Source organism: Phyllostomus discolor, chromosome 6 (genome assembly GCF_004126475.2).
Source record: "Phyllostomus discolor isolate MPI-MPIP mPhyDis1 chromosome 6, mPhyDis1.pri.v3, whole genome shotgun sequence".
Classification (NCBI taxonomy): Eukaryota; Metazoa; Chordata; class Mammalia; order Chiroptera; family Phyllostomidae; genus Phyllostomus; species Phyllostomus discolor.
Genome location: NC_040908.2, coordinates 166,773,572 through 166,798,557, shown reverse-complemented (window position 1 = coordinate 166,798,557; position 24,986 = coordinate 166,773,572). Strand labels below are relative to the sequence as shown.

General features: G+C 51.2%; 2 protein-coding genes across 2 annotated transcripts in view; one reads left to right on the top strand and one right to left on the bottom strand.

The window, feature by feature from the left end:
• PC (pyruvate carboxylase) overlaps window positions 1-24,986 on the top strand; it is a 96,435-nt gene that overhangs the window by 20,598 nt on the left and 50,851 nt on the right. The gene's annotated exons all lie outside the window — the stretch shown is intronic.
• LOC114499157 (peptidyl-prolyl cis-trans isomerase A-like) lies at window positions 2,859-15,666 on the bottom strand. Its single transcript, XM_036030025.1, has 2 exons — window positions 15,627-15,666; window positions 2,859-3,438 (listed from the first exon to the last, which is right to left on the bottom strand). Exons 1-2 carry the CDS (start codon window positions 15,664-15,666, stop codon window positions 2,930-2,932), a joined length of 549 nt encoding a protein of 182 aa, XP_035885918.1. The 3' UTR covers window positions 2,859-2,929.

Sequence of the window (24,986 nt, the reverse complement as noted above, 5' to 3'; positions counted from 1 at the left end):
GTCTGGGCAGGTGTGGCCCCATGTCCTGGAGCCAATCCTCTCTGAGCTCCCACGCAGGCGCTGTAATTCAGGGGACCCGCCCCCCCCAGTTACATCTGGGTGGGGAAGTTACTTCCATTCCCCTGGCTTAGAGCTGATCACAGCTACTTAACATATCCATGCAACCAGTCAAAGGTTATAGATATGCCAAACGACCACGCCAGAGCTTAGCTGCAAGGCTGTTGCTATGCTAAACAGCTCTCAATGGCCCTGCTTCATTTGTCCCTTCCCCCAACCCACACCCTGGGTGGGGGGGATGGAGACATCCCAAAATCTGGACACCTTAAGTTCTGGACCCCATTTCAAATGCCTATTTGGGGGCCCCCCTCTTGGTTGTACCCTGTAACACAAACATTCCTGTACATGCTGTACGTGAGCAGCAGTTCCCCAGGTGTGAACTAGGAGTGGGACTGCTGGCACGTCCAGTTCTCGTAGGTAATATGAGACTCTTCCCAGCAGCAATGCGGAACATGGAGTATTTTCTGATCACCCACACACCAGGTGTTCGGACTGCAAACGTGTGAGGGCTGTCTTGTGATCACAGCCTCTCGGGGCGAGTTCTTTTTGTGTCGCTAGCTGCTCAGTGGCAGGGGCTGAGACATTTGATTTTTCTTGCAGGTAGCTCTCAGGGGTGCGGAGAGGTAGGCGGGGTTCGTTTCTGTTTCACGCTGAGTGCGGGCGCACCTTGTTTTACTGTGTTTCACTTTTTTTGCACTTCGCAGCCATTGCCTTGTTTGCAGATCGAAGGGTTGTGGCAGCTCTGCGTTGAGCAAATTTATCAGCTCCGTTTTTCAGCAGCGTTTGCTCCTTTGGCGTCTCCGAGTCACATTTTGCTAATTCTCGCTGTATTTCAAACTTTTTCATTACTATTACATTTGTTAGGGTGATCTGTGATCAGTGGTTTTTTGAAACTACTGTGGTAATTGTTTGGGGTGCCGTGAGCCACACGCATACACGGTGGTGAACTTAGTCGATACCGCGTGTGTTCTGACTGCTCCACCTGCCAGCCGTCCCCCCACCTCTCTCCCTCGCCTCAGGCCTCTCTGTTCTGCAAGACTCGACTCTATGTTGCAATTAGGTCAATTAGTAACCTGCACTGGCCTCTAAGTGTTCAGTGAAAGGAAGATGAACCCATCTCCCACTTTAAGTGAAAAGCCAGAAATGATTAAGCTGACCGAGGAAGGTAAATCAAAAACCAAGATAAGCTGAAAGCTGGGCCTCTTATGCCAAACAGTTAACCAAGTTGCGAAGACAGAGGGAAAGTTCTTGGAAGGAAGTTAAAAGTGTTACTCCAGTGAACACACGAATGATAAGAAAGCCAAACAGCCTTCCTGCTGACAGGGAGAATGTTTTCATGGTCTGGATAGAAAAAAATTAACCCAACCACAGCATTTCCTTGGGCCACAGTCTAATCCAGAGCAAAGCCCTAACTGCTTTTGATTCTGGAAGGCTGAGAGAGGCCGAGAAGCTGCAGAGGAAAAGTCTGGAGCTGGCAGAGGCGGGTCCACGCCGCTCAAGGAGAGAAGCCTTCTGGAGGCGCTGCCACGAGCTTTCAGGGGGTGGGCTGAGATAATTAATGACGGCGGCTGCGCTGAACGGGTTTTCAATGAAATAAAAAGCCTTACATTGGAAGGAGATGCCATCTAGGACTCCCATAGCTAGAGAGGGTAGTTCTACCCTCAGTGCCTGGCTCCAAAGCTTCAAAGGACAGGCTGGCTCTCCTGTTAGGGGCTGATGCAGCTGTGACTTTAAGTTGAAGCCAGTGTTCAGTTACCGCTCCCAAACTCCTAGGGCCCTACGCACCACGCGAGGGCTACTCTGCCTGTGCTCTGTGAGTGGAACAACATGGCCCGGGTACCAGCACATCTGCTTATAGCACAATTGACTGAATATTTCAAGCCCACCATTGAGACCTACCACTCAGAGAAAAAGATTGTTTTCAAAATGTTACTGTTCACTGACCATGCACCTGGTCACTCAGGAGCCCTGGGGGGGATGTACAGTGAGTTTCATGCTGTTGTCATGCCTGCTAACCCAGCATCCGTTCTGCAGCCCGTGGATCAAGGGGGCATTTTGACTCTCAAGTCTTATTATTTAAAATACATTTTGTGAGGCTACACCTGCCATAGATTATGATTCCTCTGACAGATCTGGGCAAAGTAAATGGAACACTTCTGGAAGTGACTCGCCATTCTAGAGGCCACTAAGAAAATGTGCGATTCATGGAAGAGGCCAAAATACCACCATTAACAGAAGTCTGGAGGAGGTCGGTGCCAGCCCTCATGGCTGAGGGGCTCAGGACTTTAGTGGAGGAAGAACTGCAGGTGTGGTGGAGTGGCGAGCGAACTAGAATAGGAGGGGAGCCTGCAGGTAAAACCGAGTTGCTGAAATCTTGTGATAAAATGAGTCATTTCTTGTGAATGAGCAAAGAAAGGGGTTTCTTGAGATGGAATAGACTCTTGGTGAAGACGCCGTGACGACTGCTGGAATGACAACGAAGTACCTAGAATATAACGGAAACTCAGCTGATAGAGCCATGGCAGGGTTTGCGAGGACTGACTCCAGTTTGGAAAGAAGTTCGCTTGTGGGTAAAATGCTATCAAACAGCATTGCATGCCGCAGAGAAATCGTTTGTGAAAGGAAGAGTCAGTCAATGCAGCAAGCTTTATTGTTGTCTTATTTTTTTGTTTGCTTAGTTTTTATTAAGTAACCATAAACTTAACTCTGCAATCCAGCTGGCCTTGGAAGGGTAAGGAAAACTGGAACCCAATGAACTGCAGTGAGAGCATGGAGATTATAGAACATTCGAAGCAGAAGCGGGTGAAGGGGTGCCCTCCTGAGCTACAGAAGGAATGGCCTGCTGGTTAAGATAAAACACAAGTCAGGTTTGTTAGAGTTGGCCACAGCCAGTAATGGTGATCTTCCGGCTGGCCTTGCCATTCCGGGACCCGCAGCGCTGCGTGGCTGTCACAATGTCCGTGCCGTCTTTCACCTGGTCGAAGACCACATGCTTGCCGTCCAGCCACTTGGTCTCAGCAGTGCAGCTGAAACACCGGGGTCCAGCACCTGCCATGGACAAGACGCCGGGACCTGTGTGCTTCAGGACAAACTTCTCATCATCAAATTTCTCCCCGTAGACGGACTTGCCGCCTGTGCCGTTGTGGCGTGTGAAGTCACCACTCTGGCACGTGAATCCCGGAATAACTCTCTGAAAGCAGGAAGCTACATAACCCAAAGCTTCCTCCCCAGTGCTCAGAGCACACAAGTTTCTTGCTGTCTTTGGGACTTTGTCTGCAAACAGCTCCAAGGAGACACGGCCCAAGGGCTCGCCGTTGGCAGGTGTCAGAGAGCACCGTGGGGTTGACCGTGGCTGGGAGCGGGAAGGTCCGAGACGGCGTCCTCATCTGCAAGGCGGGCCATTGTCTTGTTTTAAGAAACTGCCACAGCCAACCCAGCAACCCTGATCAGCCAGCAGCCACTGAGGCAAGACCTCTACTAGCAAAAAGGTTACCACTCACTGGGGGCTCAGATGATGGTCAGCAATAAAGTGTTTTACAGATAAAACGTGTACATTGTGCCCTGGCTGGTGTGGCTCAGTGGACTGAGCGATGGCTTGAGAACAAGGGTGGGTGCCCCTTCAATTCCAGGTCAGGGCACAGGCCAGGGTTGCAGGCCAGGTTCCCAGTAGGGGGCGCAAGAGAGGCAACCACACATTGATGTTTCCCTCTCTCCCTCCCTTCCCTTGTGTCTGAAAATAAATAAAATTGTAAAACATGTGCATTGTTTTCTTTTAGAGATAATGCTATTGCACATTGAATAGACTACAACATAGTGTGAGTGTAACTTTTATATCCACTGGGAAATAAACAATCTCACATGACTTGCTTTATTGTGATATTTACTTTATTGCTGTGGTCTGGAACCGAACCCACAATATCTCCAAGGTGTGCCTTTGGAAGTCCCAACTCCACCTGGGGGGACTCAGACTTCTCGCCTGTGCCCCTGTGCCCCTGTGTCCTTTGAGATCTTTGCCGCATTCTGCAAATGCCCTCGAGACAAATGCCTCTGTGTTTACTTGTCTCTTGGTTTAGATTTCAGCCCCAGTGTTTCTCATTTTCTTGCTAACTTGCCTATGCTCTGAGGAACATTTGCGTGTGTGCTCGCTCGCACACATACGCACCTGTATTTCATTCAGTACTTTTAGTTGTTTTCAAGAGAAGGGATGGGTGGTTATCTAGCCCAGCTGGAAAATCTCTTGTTTAAAGTAGTGCTTTGTGTTCAGGGTCCTTGCAGCCCTAGGAATGGGGCTTTCATTCCCACAGGCCTTCGGCTCTTGCACTTGAGAATGAGACCACCGACACTGCAGTGGAAGTGTGGAGGTAGGTGGGCTCCCTCCCCAGAGGCAGGGAAAGGCCCCCGCAGGCTCTCCTCCTGAGAGGGAGGGTGAGCCCTTTTGTTTTCTCTGTTCTCTAGTTCATCCATCTTTACTGTTAATCTTCATTATTTCATGTTTTCTGTTGTTGGCTTTAGGTTTAGTCTGTTCTACTTTTTCTAGTTCCTTAATTGTAATGTTAGGTTATTGATTGAGTTCTTTCTTGTTTTTTCATGTATTTAGCTATAAATTTTCCCTTAGTACCGCTTTTATACTGTATTCTATAAGTTTTTGAATTTTGTGTTTTCATTTTCATTTGTCTCTAAGTATTTTCTTATTTCCCTCTTGATTTCTTCTTTGATCCATGGGTTGTTTACAAATGCCTGGTGTGGTTTGGTTGGTTGGAGCGTCAGCCCCTGCACCGGAAGATCAGGGTGTCCCATTCCCGGTCAGGGCACAGACCCGGATGGCGGGTTCTGCCCCTGGTCCAGGGGCATCTGCAAGGCAACCGATGGATGTTCCCCTCTCTCTCTCTCACATCAATAAAGGAATCCTCAGGCAAGGATTCAAAAATGTGTTATTTAATTTCCACAAATTTTGGAATTTTCCAGTTTTCCTTTTGTTACTAATTTCTGACTTTACCATGTTGTTGTCAAAGAAGATAGTTTGTATCTGTCTTTTAAAATCTGTTGGGACTTAGTCTGTGGCCTGACGTGTGGTCTGTCCTGAACAACACCCACGTCCCCTTGGAAGTAGTGTGCATTCTGTTGTGGGAGAGGGCATCCTCCACACGGCTGTCGGACACAGCCCGTCGTCGTTTGGTGTTTGTCCTCTGTTTTCCTAGCGACCTTCTCTCTGTTCTGTCCAGCATTGTGAGTGGGGTACTGAAGTCCCCCAACTATTATTGTAGAATGAATCTGTTTCTCCCTTAAATTTTGTTAGTTTCTGTTTCATGTATTTTTGTGGTCTGTCATTAGGTGTGTACATGTTTATAACTGCTGTATTTTCTTGTTGCATTGAACCCTTTATTAATCTAGAATGTGCTTCTTTGTCTCTTACAAACGTTTTGGATGTGAAGTCCATTTTGTCTGATATTTCTATAGCCACTCCTGCACTCGTTCGGATTCCGTGCGCATGGGATGTCTTTCCGTCCTGTCACTGCCAACCTGAGTCTCTTTAGATCTCCAGCGAGTGTCTGGGGGAGAGCATGGACTTGCATCACGTGTTTTTATGCGTTTTGCCACTCTGTCTGTCGCGTGCTCACCGGCCGGCAGTGACCGCGGAACGCTGCAGATGGCTCGTCGAAATGCAAGAAAGACATACACAGAGACAAGCAGTTTCTGTGGGGAAGTAGGACCGAAATGGCCACTCTCGCTGGTGGAAAAGAGCGCCCCATTCCCCCACCAAAGAGGCTTTCTATTGGTTTCGTTTGCATGAGAATTCAGGTAAAGCTCATTACTCCTTGCTAGGAAGTAAGGATCAGACAATAGATAACAAGGAAGTCTGAGGGCCTATTTTGAGTCAGTGTCAAAGAGCTGTAAAAAAATTTAAGGAACAAATTTACTTCTTCCTTGGACCCTCATCATTCAACTGAGAGCATTCTAAACAAAGCAGGTTTCACAGGATTTTACGTATTCTTCCTTAGGCCTGATCACCTGGGGAACCCACCCTTTCCAGCACAGGGCTGCACCACCCTGTCATTGTTTCAGGCTTAGGTGGAGCAGGGGAACTAAGGCAACCAAGAGATAAGGAGATTTTCTCCCAGACGTTGAGGACTCAGGCCACGTCAAAGCCAAGGAGCGAGGGCCCATCACCCCCTTTTGCTGTAGCCCCCAAAGTCCTTTCTTGGGGGCCTCCCATGTGATCATGCCTGTCTTAGGTCATTCCCCCCTTGGGGAATCTTACCCGTCATTGGCTAACTGACCAAGCATTGGGGCTCAGTTATGAATGAATCAGCAGAAGCAGCACTCCTGCCAGGGAGATAAGCTTTTGTCTCCTTGCTGGCTTACAGTCCAAGGCCACTCCCTGAGCCTTAGCCTTGGTGGGGGTTACAGCTTCTGATACCAGGCAGGGCGGTCCCCAGCATCTGTCTTCTGACTGGAGAGTTTAATTCACTTCTACTGTATTTAAAGTGATTATGGATAAGGAGGAACTTACTCCTTTTGTTTTCTATACGCCTTATAGTTTTGTGTCCCTCATTTCCTACATTACCGTTTTTTATGCTTAATTGATTTTTTGTAATGGAATGTTTAAATTCCTTTCTCCTTTCCTTTTGTGCGTGTCCTCTCTTTACTGCATGGAAAAACGAACCTTTACTGAGAGCCCGTTGTGTGCTGGGGGCTGAGTGCTGGCCCACCCGTGACCCCCCTCGTCTCATGCAGCCTCCCTGCAGCGTGGATGCTCTCAGCAGCAGCCTCGTTCCCTGAAGACCCGGGGGTCAGCCTGCAGAGGTCCCCACTGATTCTAGTCTTGCCCCAGGGCCTGGGGACAGGGCGGGGTGCAACCGGGCGGTTTTCTGTTCACGCAGCTCGTGCTTCCTGTGTACAGATCGTTAACGATGACCTAAATTTCCTCTGCTTCCACCTGCCGTCTAGCACATTTCGGGGACCTGTGCGCCGTCCGCGTCAGAGAGTGAAAATGAGGAGTGCCTCGCTGTGACTGGGAGTCTGGCCGTCGGCTTCGAGTCCTTGGCTAATGAAAGCATAACTCGGGAGGCCAGCCTGCATGGTTAAAAGTCCTGTATTTAAAACATCACATGTGTGCAAATGGTTATAGCAGCGTCACTGACAATAGTCAAAAAATAGAAACAACCCCAATATTTATCAACCCATGGCTGGGGAAGCAAAACGTGGTATATTTACATAATACAGTGTTACTCAGCCATAAGAAGGAATACAGTACTGGTACACGCTATAATGTGCACCTTGAAAACATGCTAAGTGAAAGAAAGCCGTACAAAGACTTTGTTTATTGTATTGTATATTTTTATATAACCTTTGTATGTAGGAAGTGTCCAGAACAGGTAAATTCCTAGAGACAGAAAGTACATTGGTGGTTGCCAGGGGCTGAGGGGAGGGAGAAATGGAGAGTGACTATTAATGGTACTGAGGTTTTTTTTAGGTGGGGGGTTGGTATTCGATAATGTCTTGGAGTTGTGGTATTTGCACAACATTTTGGATGTACTAAAAAAAAAACCCCACTGAATTGTGCACTCTGGGTAAAATGGCAGGGAAAAAAAAAAAACACTAAAAAAAAAATCTCAGCAGCTAACTGAAAGCTCACTCACATCACATCGGACTCTGAGCTGCCCCAGGTTTTCCGTTGTCTTCCCTGTGCTGCGTCCTTAGCACCTTTGCGCTCCTTCCCCAGTAGCCTCGGACACGCTGCCTGGGGCCTGCCTGGGAGCTGGCTCTTGGTTCAGAGCGTCTTGTTTCCCATTGGTTTCAGAAAATTGTCCTTGGCCCGTTCTCTCCTTGCTCGTGTGTCCTCCCCGGAACGCTGCTGCTCCGAGGCTGCAGTGAAGAGAGGCAATCCTGCCTGAGGGTTTGAAGAAACGCGGGGAAGTCAGCAAGGTCGTTGCCACTCTCCTTGTTGCCGTGGTGAAGGCGGGCTGCGTTCCTCAGGGCACAGAGGAGACAAGTGTATAAACCGATGCAGTTGGGGGGCAGTTGAGCCGTGGACCCAGGAAGGCGCACTGTCCTTGGCCGCTGGCCGCAGCTCCCCTGTCCCGGGCATGTGTTTCTCTGCATCGAGCAGATGAAGTGTGAGTCCCCGCCCAGCGCTGCTCCCTGAGGAGGCTGGAGTCCTGATCCCCCATGGGAGGAAGAAAGCCCAAGGAGTGAGGCTGCTTGGAGGGGGGTGCTGTGAGGACAGAGGAGTGGCTCTGAGAGTCTTGGGGTAGACAGGAAACCATTGTTCAGAGTTGGTCCTTTGTTCTTTCTGAAACTGCAAACAGGATCCCAGGAGACAGGCCTTCCGGGGAGTGCCGCATTAGAGACCTGGGTTCAGGTCCGTGCCATTTCTCCTGGCCCCCCTGCAACGCTGTCCCAGCCCTGTAAACTGAGATCTGGGGCTGATGGCCTTGCAGAGGAATGGCCCAGCAGCGCTCTGCAGGGTTTCATCTTACCGGCACGTGGAGTCTGAGAACACCCGTGTGCCTTGCTTTTCCCTCCCCTTCCCTCCCTTCCCTCTGTGCCCCAGCATTTTGTGGGCACCTGGGAAGGTGAACTTGTCCCTCATTACTTACGCATACCTTCTCTCTGTTCCCAGTAATCTGCTTACTCCGGATCCAGCCAGCCTCACTCTGAACCCGTGTATCCATGCATTCATCCAGCGAGGGTTCTGTGCAGGTGCCGCGCTAACCTGCATGCTCCCAGTCATCATCTGACAGTATCTGGCTAGTGTCACTGGCAGAAGTTTAGGTCACTGATGTGCCTTTGACCTCATACCCGTTTTATAAACTCAACTATTCCTCACATCGTCTTCTTGGGTAATACAGTATCTTATCTCCAAAGAGTTGAGGCTGAGATTTTCATCAGCTTCTGATGTGCCTCTGACCTCTCTCAGAGGGCGAGCCTGGAGCCGGCCCCTCACTGCCAGGCCCCATTCTTTTCCACCGATGAAGGCTGATCTGCCCCCTCCTCACCCCCTTTGCTATCTGCTGGCTCTTCCCAGCCCAGAGCCTCGGGACTGGCTCGCTCCCTCCCTCTGGCCTGGAGCGCATTCCCCTGCTGTCAGGACGCTCTCCCCCTGGGCCTCTGCAGGGCTTCTCGTTCCTTCCCAGCGCCAGCTCCCCGAGCTCTCGGGACAGTCTTTATCATCAGCCACAGGAAGCCACACCCAGGGTTCTGCAAAGATGCTCCTTAAGGGTGCAATTGAAGGGGGACTTTGCAAATAGAAACATTTGCTTTACCCTTTCAGACTAACTCAATGGCTTGAGACAGTCCATTTGGACCCATGGTGCCAGGACTGTCCAAGACTTTTCCAGGGACTCTCATGAACCCCTCCAATTTGTACGGATCCTGGGGCTGGTGAGCTTGGCCTGGCTCCTCTCCGGGCTGCAGAGTAGATAGGACGACTTCTGGTTAGAAGGGGTCTTCAGGGAGAAAACCCGAGTCTCGCCATTGCTCCTCCTGGGCCCTCGCCACCTGGTGGGGCTCCACTTTGAGGCCAGGTGCGCCGAGTACACGGAGGTCACGCACGTGTGGCTCATCCTGTGGGGGAGCCTTTCAGTTCATTCTTTGTGTATTTCTGCCTTTGTCTGTCATCCTCCCACCCATCTCACCTCCCCACCCACATCCAAGGAAGAGAACGGTAGAAGTGGAAATGTTAACAGCAGCGTAGACTCTGTAGACTTTGAGACCTGGTAGTTTATCTCCCTTTGACAGGAGCTGCGGGTGGAAGCAAGAATGCTAATTGTCTTCCCCGTGAACTTTTCTTTGATGCGCAATTCTTTGGGAGGAGGAAAGATTTCACTTGCTGTTTGCCTTACCGCCAGGAGAGCTCAAAGGCTGCAGCGAGGGGCGGGAGCGGGCCTTTTGTCAGATTTTGCATCGGAGGCGGCTGTCCCCTGAGGGATGAGAACACGTGCTGACTTAGGGAAGAGCTGCCAGGCTTCCGGTCCGCCCCCCACCCCTCCCCGGCTGCAGCAGGACGCCCTCCTGGACCACCCAGGCTTCAGCAGTCCTTTCAAGACCCTGTGCCACAAGCCCGCCCTTGGCTGTGAGTGCTGCTGCCCCAGAAGGCGGAGGCCCAGTGCTGGGGCCTTACTTGCCCCAGGTCACCCAAGTTCAGTCCCTTCTTGTGAGGGCTAAAAAAAAAAAATCAATAGTTTTCCTACCACCTTCTAAGTTCTAGCTGTGGTAAGAATCAAGTTCACGGCGACAGATTAACAGGAGAAATCCCCTGTTAACAACGTGCATGGGGAGTGCACAGAGGTGTGAATATTCCAAAGACAGTGAGGCCACATTGAGCATATGAGACATTTTGGGTGAAGGAGGAAAGGGGGCTGATGAGGAGGGGGGTATCAGATTTCGGAAGCGAGAGCCAGCATTCACAGGTAGTTGAAGCGCGGGCCTTGGACCACACATGGCAGGAGAGTCCTTGCCGGGCAGGTTGGGGACAGGTCGGGGACAATGGGGCGCAGGCGGCATCCGGCTGACAGGCCCCTGCCTGACGCTCGCTTGCGTTGCTGCACTTAGATTAGCTCCAGCTCGGCCAAGGTGAGCATCCGGAGGTCTCCTTCCCCAGCAGGTTTTCCTCTCGAGACCTCTTGGGCAGAGCCACGAGAGGGGAGGGTCCAAGATGGTCTTTCTTTGAGTTTTGTTTCTTGATAGACAGCATCGAGTCAATATACCAAAAAGGAAGCTTCGGGGTGGCGAAGCGTCGGTTGCCTTCAGTGTACGGAGCGCCGGCACTTTTCCAGACACTTTCCCCCCCGTCGGTGACTTCCTTCCACCCACCAGAGCAGTGGACAGGTCGAGTGGCAGAGTGCCCTGAAGCTCAGGTCTGGCCAAGGCCGCACGCGCACACGCCCGACAAGGCCTGAGAACGGCGGGCAAGGGGGCAAACACGCCACCACCATAAAGTACGCTCGGTCCTCCGGGCCCGGCGCCGGTCCTCCTGGGAGCCTAGTTCTGGAATTCCAGACGTGACCTCTTTCCGTGGCTTATCAGTGCTCCGTGCCCTTGAGCTCTCTCTCCCAGGTAGGGAGAGGCGGGGGCCATCTCGGGAAACCCGTGTGTGCCAGGCCTCTGCAGTAAGCTAGGCACAGTGCTTTCACATACATTCCTGGGGGTTAGAGGGGCGTCGTCCTGCAGATGATTGGGCTGAGGTCACGGCGCACCCCCCCCCCCCCCCCCCGAGATCCAGGTGTTCTGCCACCAGATCTCCTGTGCATTCTCTGGTGCCCCGTGCCTCTCCCTCCAACATCTAGTAATTCCTTGAACACTGACTCAGTGCCTCTTCGGACCCTAGCTGTGACAGATTTGGGATACCAGGAAGAATGGGCCGTGGTCTCAGGCCTGGCAACGGGGCGAGCTACTTCTCCGCCTCTAGCCACCAGTGTCACTCGGGAGGGAAGGCCCTTACATTCATCAGGAGCACAGACCACATGTGTAAAACTGCTGGGCAACAGGCAGAACAGGCATTCTGTCCACAGCCAGGAGCCTGGCCTGCCCATGCTGGGCCAGCCGGTGGGGCCCCTCAGCGAGGACCGTCCCACTGAGGTGAGTGGGAGCCATGGGCCTGCCCCGGGAAGCCTGGAGACGGAGAAGGGTGGGGGGTCTGGGCCCTGGCGCCAAGGTCGGTGGTTCTCGCCAGTCCCATTCCCACCAGCAGCAGGAGGGTCTGTGGGCGGCCAAAAGAAGTGCGGGCTGGTGGTTTGTTTCAGGGGCTGAGGAGGAGGAGGGGTGGTGGGGGCAGGGGCACTGGTATGAAGAACACCGAGGGACGGGCTGAGCTAGTGTGGGGAGGAAGGTCATCAGCATGGAGTGCGAGATGCTAAAAGTCTCGAGCAATAATAGCTTAGGCAAGGCCCCCAAAAGAAGTGGGGGACCGAACCAACTCTGGGGCCTCAGAGGCGTGGAGCCAGCCTTCCCTCCCCTATGCTCGCTCCCGGGCCAGGCCCCCGAACTGATCCTCACTGGGGTTCCCAGACCCAGCTCCGAAGTGGGGCAGGGGAAGCCCCTGAACCAGCAAACTCAACGCTGACCCTGTCTACCCAGAGATAGCACCGGAGTCCACGGGTTAAGGGCTCAGTCCTGTGAGACGCCCTTCCCCACCCCACCCCTCCCCACCCCATCCCACCCACACTTCAGAAGCCAAGCAGAGCCGAGGCTCTTACCTGTGCTCTGGCCGACCTGCTCTAGGTTGGGCCAGGCGTATGGGCCCGAGCACGGAGCTCCCAGGCCCTCTCCAGGCACACGGCTCTCCCGGAATCTCCTCAGGCTCACTGCGGAGCTCTCCGAACCCGTCCTCTCGGTTTTTATGGAGACTTCTTTGCATAGGCATTAAATCACTGGCCATCGATTCAGCCTCCAGCCCCTCTCCCCTCCCTGGAGAGGTTGGTGGTGGGGGTGGGTAGAGGTGGAGAGTGAGGCAGGAACTGAAAGTTCTAACCCCAGTAGTAATCTCATGGTTGGTTCCACTGGCAACCAGCCTCCATCCTTAGGTGCTTTCCAAAGGTCACCTTCTTAACACAACAGAAGACACTCTAAACACTTGGGAAATTTTGAGGGTTTCCAGCCAGAACCGTATATATGGGAAGTGCCTCTGGGTCATCTGAATGACCAGATGTATATTTCTTACAAATGACAACATCGCACCCTGTGTCCTTTAGCAGGACACTTCAGGATATTTGTCTCGGAACTTGGTGCGCTGCTTCCCAAGGAATCGCTTCCTGTGAGCGAGGCCTGAGGAGGCCCGTTGCCCCTGTCCCAGCACCTCCTCCCAAGCACAGGGCTGGATCACCGCCAGAGCCCTCGGTTTCTGCGTGGTCGCCAGGCGAGGAGTGGTCTGCAGATGGCCTTCAGCTTCAGGGTCCACTCTGTCTCTGTGGCCAGCAGACGTGAGAAAGACTTGCATTTGCTCCACCATTGTCTGAGTGTCCGCTGTGTTGTAAGTGCTGGAGACACAGCAGGGAACCCCCGGGGCAGCCTGGCCCGAGGCCAGCTGCTGTTTAATTACAGCGGCGATAAGTGCGGCGCAGGAGGGCGCTGGAGGGTGAGGAGCGTGCCTCACCCTTCGCCCGGTGGGCAGGCCGAGGAAGCGGGCCCCAGGCATTTATCTGCCTCCCCAGCAGACAGTGTCTGGGCGTGGATCTTGGCAGAACACAGGCAAGTTTCAGCAGCTCAAGCTCCCTGCGACCTGGCGTGGACATGTTACCGGAGGTGTGGACTCTCAGGCCTCGTCTTCGTGCAGGGGAGATGTCACAGCCCAAGTGCGGGTGATTTTGAGAACACACTTATTAAAGCTGGGGGCGGTGAAACAAACGAAGGGGAAGATAGAAGAGGCAAGAGCATAGCAACAGGAGTGAGCCTAGGTGAAGCTGCCTGGCCCTTTAAAAGAAAGTCACCGAGACAGAGGAAGTGAGCCAGCGGGGCTGCGTGGACCCAGGACACAAGTTACCGAGGCAAAAGAAGAGCCCTCGCGTCAAGACAGCGCAGCGTGTGCGCTGGGTCCTTGGTCTTAAGGGTTTTCATCTGCTTCCGAAAGGTCGGAATTTTAGGGGCGTTCTCAGGGGAGGCTCTCCACAGAGTATTCATCAGCCGTCCGTGTGTGTCCCTTTAGGGTCCTGGTCTCTACTGACTGGATGGCGCTAGGGTGGGGGCGGTCATTGGTCACTGCACCTGGACCTGATGTCAGTCGTGGCGGCGCTTTGTCTGGTTTTGCTGCTTTTCTGGGCCTGGAGCTGGAACACAGCTGAGGCCGAGGTGCCATCTCCAGTTTGCCCGAAACTCCGTCTCTGTGGTCCACAGACCCGAGGCTTTGGTGATTGCTCCTAAAATTATTCGATGCTGATCAGAACCTCGTTGTCCTGGGGGGTCGTGCGAGGGAGGAGGAGGCAGGTGAGTCAGGGTGCTGGGTGGGGCCAGTTTGAGTCAGCTCTGTGACTTCGTTTCTCCGTCCCACCTGCCAGGGTGTTTCCCTAGCTTCTCACCATCCTGCCTCAGAGGGTTGGCGGAGCTGCCGGTCCCCGGCTGGCGTCGGGGTCCTGAGCTGTCTGTCCACCTGGCGAGCCACTTCCTGCGGGCACACCCTAGGATCCTAGGTGTCACTGCTCTTACCCCGCCCCCGGGGTGTCACCCAGGTGATGGTAGAAAGGCCTCAAGGGGACAGGACCTGTTTTGAGTCGAATTCAATGCTTTCTTGGCTGGCCGTGGGTCATCGGTTTGTGGGTTACCGGGGCTTGTTCTTTCCTTGCGTCTGTGGAACACGTACTTACAGGCAGGCTCGGTCCTCCCCTCAGAAGTCCCTGCAAAGTCTTCTTGGTGCCTTGCTTCCTGGCCTCTCACCTGTTGAACCTGCTGGGAGAGGCCGGGCAGGGACAGGGTGTGAAATTGCAAACAAACTGCCTCAGCACCCTGTAGGAGGCAGGTGGAGGCGCCGAGCCCTGGCGTTGCCTAGGTGACCGGGAACCGAGGATTACCTGGGCTGTGTGTCCCTAGATTTCTTTGTCAAAGGCAGCCTTCTTAACCTCTCAAGCCCACCGCCGTGGCTGTGTCAGCTGGGCCAGGCCCCTCCCCACCAAGGCCCCGGCTCGGGCGGCCCCAGCCCAGGATTCTGCAGCTCGGGGGAGGAGTACTTTGGAGTGTCTCCCTCTAAAATCTCCAAGCCCAGCTGCAGTGCCCTTCTGGCTGGGCCTCCCAAACCCTGACTGGGGTCACATCAGCCCCCTGGGGTGCTCTCAGCACGCTGCTTCTCTCTGCAGAGCCCGCCAGAGGTCCGACAGGGTTGTCCCAGGGCCCCAGGTCTGGGCCCAGTTCCCTGAGAAAAGCTCCTCCTGGTGGTCTCAGTGTTTTCTTTTGAAGGATCACGTGACTGAGCTGCCGAAACGATGCTGACACACTAGTTTTGAGTGACTCGAGTTTTTCATACAGACGAGGGGATCGCTCCGAAGTACTTTTCTGGGACATCACACGTCCTAGGGGCAGCCCCGCCCAGGGGCTATACCCATCGGGCCCTCCAGCTCTGCTTGGCAGCACTTGGCCTGGGCCAGAGAGCGGGGGATAAGGGCCTATTGTTTGTCCCTGGGACCTGAATGGCACTTTGTTTTCTGCATTTGGCTGCCCAGGCCCAGGCTTTCCTGCTGCCGCAGCTGTAACCGCCTAGCGTCTGATGAGACTCCCACCCTGGCTTTGCATTGTCTTTCTGAGAATCCTGGGAGGACAGGGCCTTGTGCTGATGGGGTCTTGCGTTGGTTGCTGCTGGTCGGGGGTCAGAACCGAGGGGCTGAGAGAAGGGGCCTTCCCTGTGGACAGACCTCAGCTGCAGGAGAGGAGAAGAGGGACAAGCCCCCTTGTTAACACTGAACCGGGAAGCCAGTTGGCAGGAACCTGGGCCTGCTCTGAATGGGCAGGAAGGGAACAGGGCGGGAACATAGAGAATTGGTGGGCAAGGCCCCCGCCCCCCGCTGTCCCTCCCCACCAGCCCCCGGCCCCTGGGTGAACTGAGGCTGGGGGCGACTGGGCAAAGGCAAGATGATGGTATTTGCTACCTCCTTCCTTTAAGCCTTCTTGCTCTCCATCCCCAGCCATGCTCGCCACTTCCCCCTGTCCAGTGTGGAGGCGAGAAAACAGCCCCAAGAGTTGAAGGTGCCTCTCTTGTGTTGAGGTCAAAGAAGGGGAAGGTGGTGCGGGCTCAGAGAGAAGACAGGCAGAGGGCCTGTCCCGTGTGAAACCGCAGCACGCAGTCTGTCAGCTGAAGCTCCAGGCCCTTTGGGGCTGTCGGTTACGGGGCGCTGAGGTCAGCCCCCCCACCCGGACGCCACAGGAGTCGCACCCATGCTCTGCTCGCCTCCGTACCTCTGCTCCTGCCACCGAGTGAAGACGGCTGTGGGTTTTATCTTCACGCAGGTTTCCCCTCTCTCAGTCTGCAGGGGCGGCCTTCTTAGACCAGTAGTGGCCCTTCAAGTGGGGTCCGCAGGCCCTTGCAGCCTCTCAAGACCATTTCAAGGAGGTCCCCAGAGTCAGAGAGATTCTCACATACTGAGAAGCTGGTCGCCTTTCCCTCTGTCATTGACACTTGCACGGATGGGGCGAAGAAGCCCGATGGGGCGCAACTGCTGGCGCCCCCACAGGAACCAGGCGCCGGCCTGCGTGCCGCTCGCTGAGCCAGCCCCCCACCTCCACGCACTTGCAGTCAGAGCAGCCAGCTTCCGTCAGACTGGTCTCGCAGCAGTGACAGTGAATCCTGTTGTTAACTGTTGTCATCAGGGATCTGAGCCATGGGAGGGGAAGCTACCCGTGCCCAGGCCCGCAGCAGCGGTCGGCTGGAGCAAAGCGCCTCTGGGCTTTTGGAGTTGCAAACCGAACCAGCCGCCTGTTCAGGGGACGCTTGTTTTTGCTGGAAAGGACAACTGACAGGCAGCTGTGGTGACTCAGACAGGTATCCAAGGGGTATTCCCCCTAAAGTGAATGTAGCTGAACCGGCCGCTTCAAAGAAAACTGCTAATAGTATTTGTCGCCGATGATGAGATTGGAGCTCTCCAGCAAAAATTAGAATTTTGGCAAGCCCGTATCCCTTGTTGTGAGCTGGACAGCCTGTCAACACCTTTCTGATGAGGCTGGCTGTGAAATAACACGTGCGCTGTCTTGGTGTTTTACGAAGCGGTGTGGAAACATCTTGAAGACCTGCGTAACTCAGTGAGCCGATATTTTCCAAATGATCAGTACATGGGTTACAGAACCACGTTGGGTAAAAGGCCCTTTTACAGTTCAAGAAAGGCCAATAGATTTTAACGTAACAGCATACGTTGGAAGTTCATAGGGTTTTATATTCCACATTATAGTTAACTGCTATTGTCAAGTTGTTGCGTAGAATCTAACAGCATACGTTGGAAGTTCATAGGGTTTTATATTCCACATTATAGTTAACTGCTATTGTCAAGTTGTTGCGTAGAATCAAACAGGAGTGTCCACAATTGTCTGAAAAGCCTATTAAAAATATTCCTCACTTTTATAACGGTGTGAGGGAGGCCAGACTGTCTCACAAACATAACTTACCACAACAGATTGAACTCAGAAATGCAGATGTAAGAATCCAGTGTCTTAAACTGGACCTTAAAGAGATTTGCAAAAATGGAAAACAATACCGCTTCTCACTAAGTTTTTAAAAGTATAGTTATGTTTTATTAAGCATATTTATGTTAGCCTGCCATAGATTTATTTTTATTTTGAAACAATAGATAAAAATGAGGGTACCATCAAAAGAAATCTTACAGGCAAGAAGGGGCTGGAAAGAAGTATTCAAAGTCATGAAAAGCAAGGACCTGCATCCAAGATGACTCTGTCCAGCAAAGCTATATTTAGAATGGAAGGCAGATAAAGTGCTTCGCAGACAAGGTAACGTTAAAGGAATTGATCATCACCAAGCCCTTAGTATATGAAATGTTAAAGGGATTTATCTGAGAAAAACAAGATCAAAACTATGAACAGGAAAATGACAACAAATTCACAACTATCAACAACTGAACATTAAAAATAAAAACTAAGCAAACAACTAGAGCAGAAACAATCACAGAAATGGAGACACATGGAGGGTTATCAGCAGGGAGGGGAAGGGGGGAGAATGAGGGAAAAGGTACAGGGAATAAGAAACATAATTGGTAGGTTCAAAATAGACAGGGGGGGTTAAGAATAGTATAGGAAATGGAGAAGCCAAAGAACTTGTATGTCCGACTCATGGACGTGAACTAGGGGAGTGGGGTGTGGGAAGTGCTGGAGCAAAGCGAGTTACAGGGCAGAGGGGTATAAAGGAGAAAAACATGGAACAATTGTAATAGCATAATCGATAAAATGTACTTAAAAATAAATGAGGGTACCGCATCCAGGAATAACCCAGCACTGAATTTGCTCTGCCTACGGAAAGCACTCCCTCCCTTGCTAGCAGATGCTCTTCTCATAAGCATCTAGGTCAAGAAGCATGTAAGACTGTTCATTGATGGTTAACAAGCAAACACAACAAACTTTGATTCGTCCAAGGATTGCAACTTTTCCACAAAGTAATCCACATTACTTTTAAAATGTATTTTTATGACAGCTTTATCGAAATATAATTCATGCACTATTCACACTGTTGTACAACCATCACCAGTATAATTCCAGAACATTCTCATCATCCCAGAATGAAATCCTGCGCCCATGAGCAGGCACTGTTTACTCTCCTTCCACCCCAGCCCCGTCCGTGACTAATCTACTCTGGTCTTTATGGGTTTGCCTCGTCGAGACATTCCATGTAAATGAGATCATGCCATATGTGGCCTTTTGTGTGCAGATTTAAAAAATTAGGATACGGTCAAGATTCATCCACACTGTATAAAGTAACAGTACTTCATTTTTCATGGCTAAGTAATATTCCCCTGTACGGTAGACCACATTTGGCTTGTCTATCAGTTGCACATTCGAGCTGTTTCCACTTTTTGGTTGTTGTGAACAGTGTTGCTCTGATCATTTATATAAACGCTTATGTGTGGGGATATGTTTGCATTTCTCGTGTGTGTGCACCTAGGACCTGGATCATACGGTAACTCTGTATTTAGTCCTCTGAGGAATTCTAAATAAAATACTTTCCCAAAGAGACTGCACCATTTTAATTTCCCACCAGCAGTGTGGGAGGAGTCCGGTTTCTCCACATCCTCACCAATACTCGCTAATGTCTGTCTTTTGGGTTTTAGCTGCCCCGGCGGGTGTAAAGCGCTCTCTCGTTGTGGTTTTGCTTTGCATTTCCCTAGTGACTAATGATGCTGAGCATCTTTTCATGTGCTCATTGGCCACTTATTTGTGTGTCTTCTTTGGAGAAATGTCCATTTAAATCTTTTGCCTATTTTTAACTGGGTTGTTTGTGTGTTTTTTTGTAGTTAAGTTGTAAGAGTTTTTTATATATTCTGGATATTAGTTCCTTATCAGATTATATGATTTGCAAAACTTTTCTCCCATCCTGGTGCACTGTCTTTTCACATTTTTGCTGATGTCCTTGGAAGCACAAAAGTGTTTATTTTGACGAAGCCAGTTTATGTTTTCTTTGGTTGTATGTTCTTTTGTTTTCACAGCTAAGAAAGCATTGCCTAATCCAATGCCACAATATATTTTGAAAATATATTTTATTGATTATACTATTAGAGTTGTCCCATTTCCGCCCCCCATCACTCCCCTCTGCCCTGCATGCTCCCTCCCACCCACATTCCCCCTCTTTAGTTCATGTCCATGGGTCGTACATATAAGTTCTTTGGCTTCTGCATTTCCTATACTGTTCTTAACCTCCCCCTGTCTATTTTTTTAAAATTTTATTTTAATTGTTGTTACAGTACAATTTTCTATCTTTTACTCCCATCCCAACCCACCCACCCAGCCCTCCCCTCCTCCTTCCCATTTCCACCCACCCCTAGTTTTTATCCCCGTGTCCTTTATACTTGTTCCTGTAAACCCTTCCCCTTTTCCCCTGAATTCCCCTGAAATTCCCTCTCCTCTCCTCTCTGAACTCTCTCCATCTGTTCTTTTTTTTTAAAGCTTTCTCCAGTTTATTTGCATTTTCCCTAAATTTACATCTTTCGATAAGCTCTTTTTTTTTTAAGATTTTATTTATTTACTTGTTTTAGAGAGGGAGAGGGAGAGAGAGAGAGGGAGAAACATCAATTTGCGGTTGCTAGGGGTTATGGCCTGCAACCCAGGAATGTACCCTGGCTGGGAATCGAACCTGGGACACTTTGGCTCCCAGCCCACGCTCAATCCACTGAGCTATGCCAGCCAGGGCCATCTGTTCTTTATTTCAGTGTCTTTGGTTATATTTTGCTTGTTTCTTTGTTTTATTGTTTAGGTTCCTGTTAAAGGTGAGGCCATATGGTACTTGTCTTTCACTACCTTTCTTATTTCACTTAGCATAATGCTTTCCAGTTGCATCCGTGCTGTTGCAAAGGGTAGGAGCTCCTTCTTTCTTTCTGCTGCATAGAATTCCATTGTGTAAATGTACCACAGTTTTTTGATCCATTCGTTTACTGATGGGCATCTAGGTTGCTTCCAACAATTGGCTATTGTAACCCCTGTCTATTTTCTACCTAACATCTATGCTACTTATTCTCTGTACCTTCCCCCCTCCCCTTCCTACCCCCCTGCTGATAACCCTCCATGTGATCTCCATTTCTGTGTTTCTGTCCCTATTCTAGTTGTTTGCTTAGTTTGCTTTTGTTTTTGTTTTAGGTGTGGTTGTTAATAACTATGAGTTTGCTGTCATTTTACTGTTCATATTTTTTATCCTCTTTCTCTTAGATAAATCCCTTTAACATTTCATATAATAAGGGCTTCATAATGATGAATTCCTTTAACTTGACCTTATCTGGGAAGCACTTTGTCTGCCCTTCCATTCTAAATGAAAGCTTTGCTGGATAGAGTCATCTTGGATGTAGGTCCTTGCCTTTCATGACTTGGAGTACTTCTTTCCAGCCTCTTCTTGCCTGCAAGGTCTCTTTTGAGAAATCAGCTGACAGTCTAATGGGAACTCCTTTGTAGATAACTGTCTCCTTTTCTCTTGCTGCTTCTAGGATTCTCTCCTTAATTTTAATCTTGGCTAATGTAATTATGATGTGCCTTGGTGTGTTCCTCCTCGGGTCCAACTTCTTTGGGACTCTCTGAGCTTCCTGGACTTCCTGGAAGTCTGTTTCCTTTGCCAGACTGGGGAAGTTCTCCCTCAGTATTTGTTCAAATAAGTTTTCAATTTCTTGCTCTTCCTCTTCCCTTCTGGTACCCCTATAATTCGGATGTTGGAACATTTAAAGATGTCCTGGAGGTTCCTAAGCCTCTCCTTATTTTTTTGAATTCTTGTTTCTTCCTTCTGTTCTGGTTGACTATTTCTTCCTTCTGGTCCACAGTGTTGATTTGAGTCCCAGTTTCCTTCCCATCACTATTGGTTCTCTGTACATTGTCCTTTATTTCACTTAGCATAGCCTTCATTTTTTTATCTAATTTGCATCCAAATTCAACCAATTCTTTGAGCATCCTGATTACCAGTGTTTTGAACTGTGCATCTGATAGGTTGGCTATCTCCTCATTGCTTAGTTGTATTTTTTCTGGAGCTTTGATCTGTTCTTTTGTTTAGGCCATTTTTTTTTTTTTGTCCTGACATGCCTGTTACATAGTGAGGGGTGGAGTCTTAGGTGTTCACCCAGGTGGGGCAACCCACGTGGCTGTGTTGTGACGCTGTATGTAGGGAAGGGGTCTGAGGGGGAACAATGGTGCTTGCTCCACTCCCTGCCTGATTGCAGTCACTTCCCCCACTGCCCACAAGCAAATTGGGTCCTTTTGGTGCTGATTCCCACGTGGGTGGGTTTGTGTGCGTTCTAGGACCCTGTGGGTCTCTCCAACTCCAATGAACTCTCCTGTGAGGCTGGGAGTTTCTCCTGCTGCCTCAACCCCCACAGGTATTTTCAATCAGAGGTTTGAAGCTTTATTTCCCTGCACTGGGACCCTGGGTTGCGTGGTCTGTCTCGCTCCCCAGTTGTTCCTCCCAGTTTATCTGTGCTCGAAAGTGGGACTGCCCAGTCTGCAGTCCACTGCCTTGCTGGGTCCGCCAGCTGCAGCCTTGCAGTGAGTCTTCTCTGCCCAGCTGCCCGTCTCCACCCCTCCTGCCGGTCTGGATGAATGTGTCTATTTTAACTCCTTGGTTGTTGAAATCTGTACAGTTCCATTTTCTGTCAGTTCTGGTTGTTAATTCTGTTTCTAAATTGTTGTTGTCCCTATCTCGGTTGTGTGAGGAGGCACAGTGTGTGTACTTATGCCTCCATCTTGGCCGGAAGTAGTGTTTAATTATTTTGATGTGTGTCTTACTATATATATCGATTTGACTTTGTGTCTAACCCCTGTTCTTTATTCTCTCCTTTTTTTTAAAATTGATTTTAGAGAGGGAGTGGGAGAAGAGAGAGAGAGAGAGAGAAACATCACTTTGTCATTTCACTTATTTATGCATTTATTGCTTGTTTCTTGCATGTGCTCTGACTGGGGATCAAACCTGCCACCTTCGTGTATCGGGACTACACTCTACCCAACTGAGCTAGCTGGCCAGGGCCTCTTTCCTTCTCGTCTGGACTGCCTTATCAGGGCCTGGCACTTGAGTAGCACTGTGCACTGCAGTAAAGATTTTGTGGTTTATTTTCTGTCCACACTGCTCTTGTGAAGAATGCCCAGTGATTATTATCCTTGGCATAGCGGTTGAAGCAACCAAAGCCCAGAATGCATTCTCAATGGTAACAGAGTAGGACCAGGATTTTTCTGATTCCCAGCCCGCTGCTCCTCCCGGTCATCATCCTGCATGGGACTGACTCTGTTTTTGTAGCCCTCCCCCAGCGCGTCTGCGTCCCTCCCTGTCTTATATGGAGCCCCTGTCTTATATTGTTATATTGAGGGCACAATGGAAAGAGAGAAGGATTAAGGCTGATACCACAAGGGCTGACCACTGGGGTCCTTTTCTGGGCACCTGTAATGTGCCAGACTCCTAGGTGTTTCAGGAAGTCATGACCTCATCGAGTTCTCAGAACAAGTCCACAAGATGGCTTAAGTCCTGCATTTTATTGATCAGGAAGCTAGTGTGCACAGGGTCGGGTGAACTCCCAAGTCAAAGTGTGAACTACGTGTGGGAGCTGCAATTCGACGCAGTTCGCAGAGCAGAAGCTCTCGCGCTGGGAGCGGGGCGCTGCAGGGAGGGGGAAGGGAGTGGGGCCGTTCTGGGAAACTGTGAGGCTCGTGGACACTGGGGTCGGGTGGGGTCAATCCAGAGGCATTTGCTCATTGGCCTGGAGCCGGTGTCTTGGAGCGGGGGGCTTGTCGCATCTGTCTGGGGGTGATGAAGAGACAGTAGAGGCCTGGAGACAGCCCACGTGTTCCCATACCTGCGTCATTGTCCTGTGGGGGTTGGCTGATGGCGGCGGTTATTTTGCCACACGTTGGTCTTGCTCACACCATCCACACGGTGAATTGTTTAAATGTAGGGACTGTCACGCTCTCTCTGTTTTTCTGTAGCACTTAGCATCTCTCCTGTTATCCAGTGGATGTTCTCTGTGAGCTTTTTGAGGAGATGAAGGACATTCTACTTGCCTGCCGTACCCCGTAGAGGTCACAGACCCTCAAGGCCTCTGTGGCTGGGTTTGGGGTGATTGAGAAGAATAGGGTACCAAGGCCATTCATCTGAGGGATCCCGCTGCCCTGACGGTGTGAGATGAGAGGCAGGGACAGACGCAAGACCTGCCTCTTGTCGGCCGTGTCCCTGGCTTGGAGCTGAGTGCACCCCGATGCACCCACTGCTCGGGGTCGCTGCCGGCAGGTCCGGTCTATCATCTGCCGTCCCCGGAGTCAAGGATGCCGCTGCCACATCCAGGCAGCACGTGCACCGGAACAGCAGGGAATGACTTCGCCTTCAGCTCACCTGGGCCAGACCCTCCCTCCCTCCCTCCTTTCTAGCCTCCTAAGGAAACACCTGTACAGCAGTAGTAATCGGTGGCCTGGGCAGTGTTTCGGGACTGCGCACAAAGGTCGTTGCTCAGTAGGTGGTGCTGGACGTTCCGCTTACGTTGAAAGCAGTGACACAGCTGACGACATTCTCTATGACGTGTGTGTGTGTGTGGGGGGGGGGTTGCCTTTCCCCCCACCCTTGTTCTAGCAGCTGCTGCCTCAGGCACACCGGGCTACACACGACTGCAAACACACAGCCTGCTGGTGTCCCCATCCCCCCGCGCCGTCTCCCCCGTGCGCCTCCCCTTCTGCCTTCCCCGCCAGCCCGCCCGCCAGCGCCCCCTCCTCCGCCAGCCACAGCACTGCGATGATGCTTTTCGGGGCACCCAGCTCCCCTGCTCCCACCCCTGGCTTAGAGCCCGCAACTGCGTCTCAGGCCCCTCGCCCTACCTGCTTGTTCCTTATGGTAGTCCCCACCACTCTTCATTTCACTTCTTTTTTATTTTTATTTTTTTAAATTGAGAAATAGTTGACATATAACTTTATGTTAGTTTCAGATGTATAACGTAATGATTTGATATTTGTATGTATTGGTAAATGATCACCCTAATAAGTCTAGATAACGCCCATCACCTCACATAGTTTCTTTGTCTTCTTGTGATCAGAACTTTTAAGATCTACTCGCAGCAAATTGCAAATATAAAATACAGTATTGTTAACTAGACTCACCATGCTGTACTGTACAATTCATTTCACTTCTTTCGTTTTTTTTCTTTAGATTTTATTTATTTTTAGACAGAAGGGAAGGGAGGGAGAAAGAGAGGGAGAGAAACATCAGTGTGTGGTTGCCTCTCATGTACAGCCCACTGAGGACCTGGCCCGAAACCCAAGCATGTGCCCTGACTGGGAATCGAACCTGCGACCCTCAGGTTCACAGGCTGGTCATCAATTCACTGAGCCACACCAGCCAGGGTAACTTCTTTGTTTGCACGTCTCATGACCTCCCTGACCCTGGGGGCCTCGAGGGCAGGACCAAGCCTCAGTCGCTTCCTCCCGCCGCTGAGGAGCCCTAGGAGGAGCCCTAGGAGGAGCCCTAGGAGGAGCCCTAGGAGGAGCCCTAGGCAGCTGCACCGGGCGGAGCAGGACATATGGCACGGCTGCTGCTGCTGCTGCTGCCGCCGCCGATGGTATTTTTGGTCTAGTCCTGCAGCCATCTGTGAAAAGCCCACTACAGGCAGAGCTGAGCGAGACGTGGGCCAGCTCTCACGCAGCGTGTAATCTGGAGGAGGAGTAAAGGCGCCTGTTCCGAAGGTGACTGATCTCCCGGATCTCCACGAAAGGACCCGTGACCAGAGGTGGCTGGGCCCATGAGGCAGGTCCGTGAGGATGGACACCGGTGCCTCTGAAGGTTGTTGCCGGTCCTC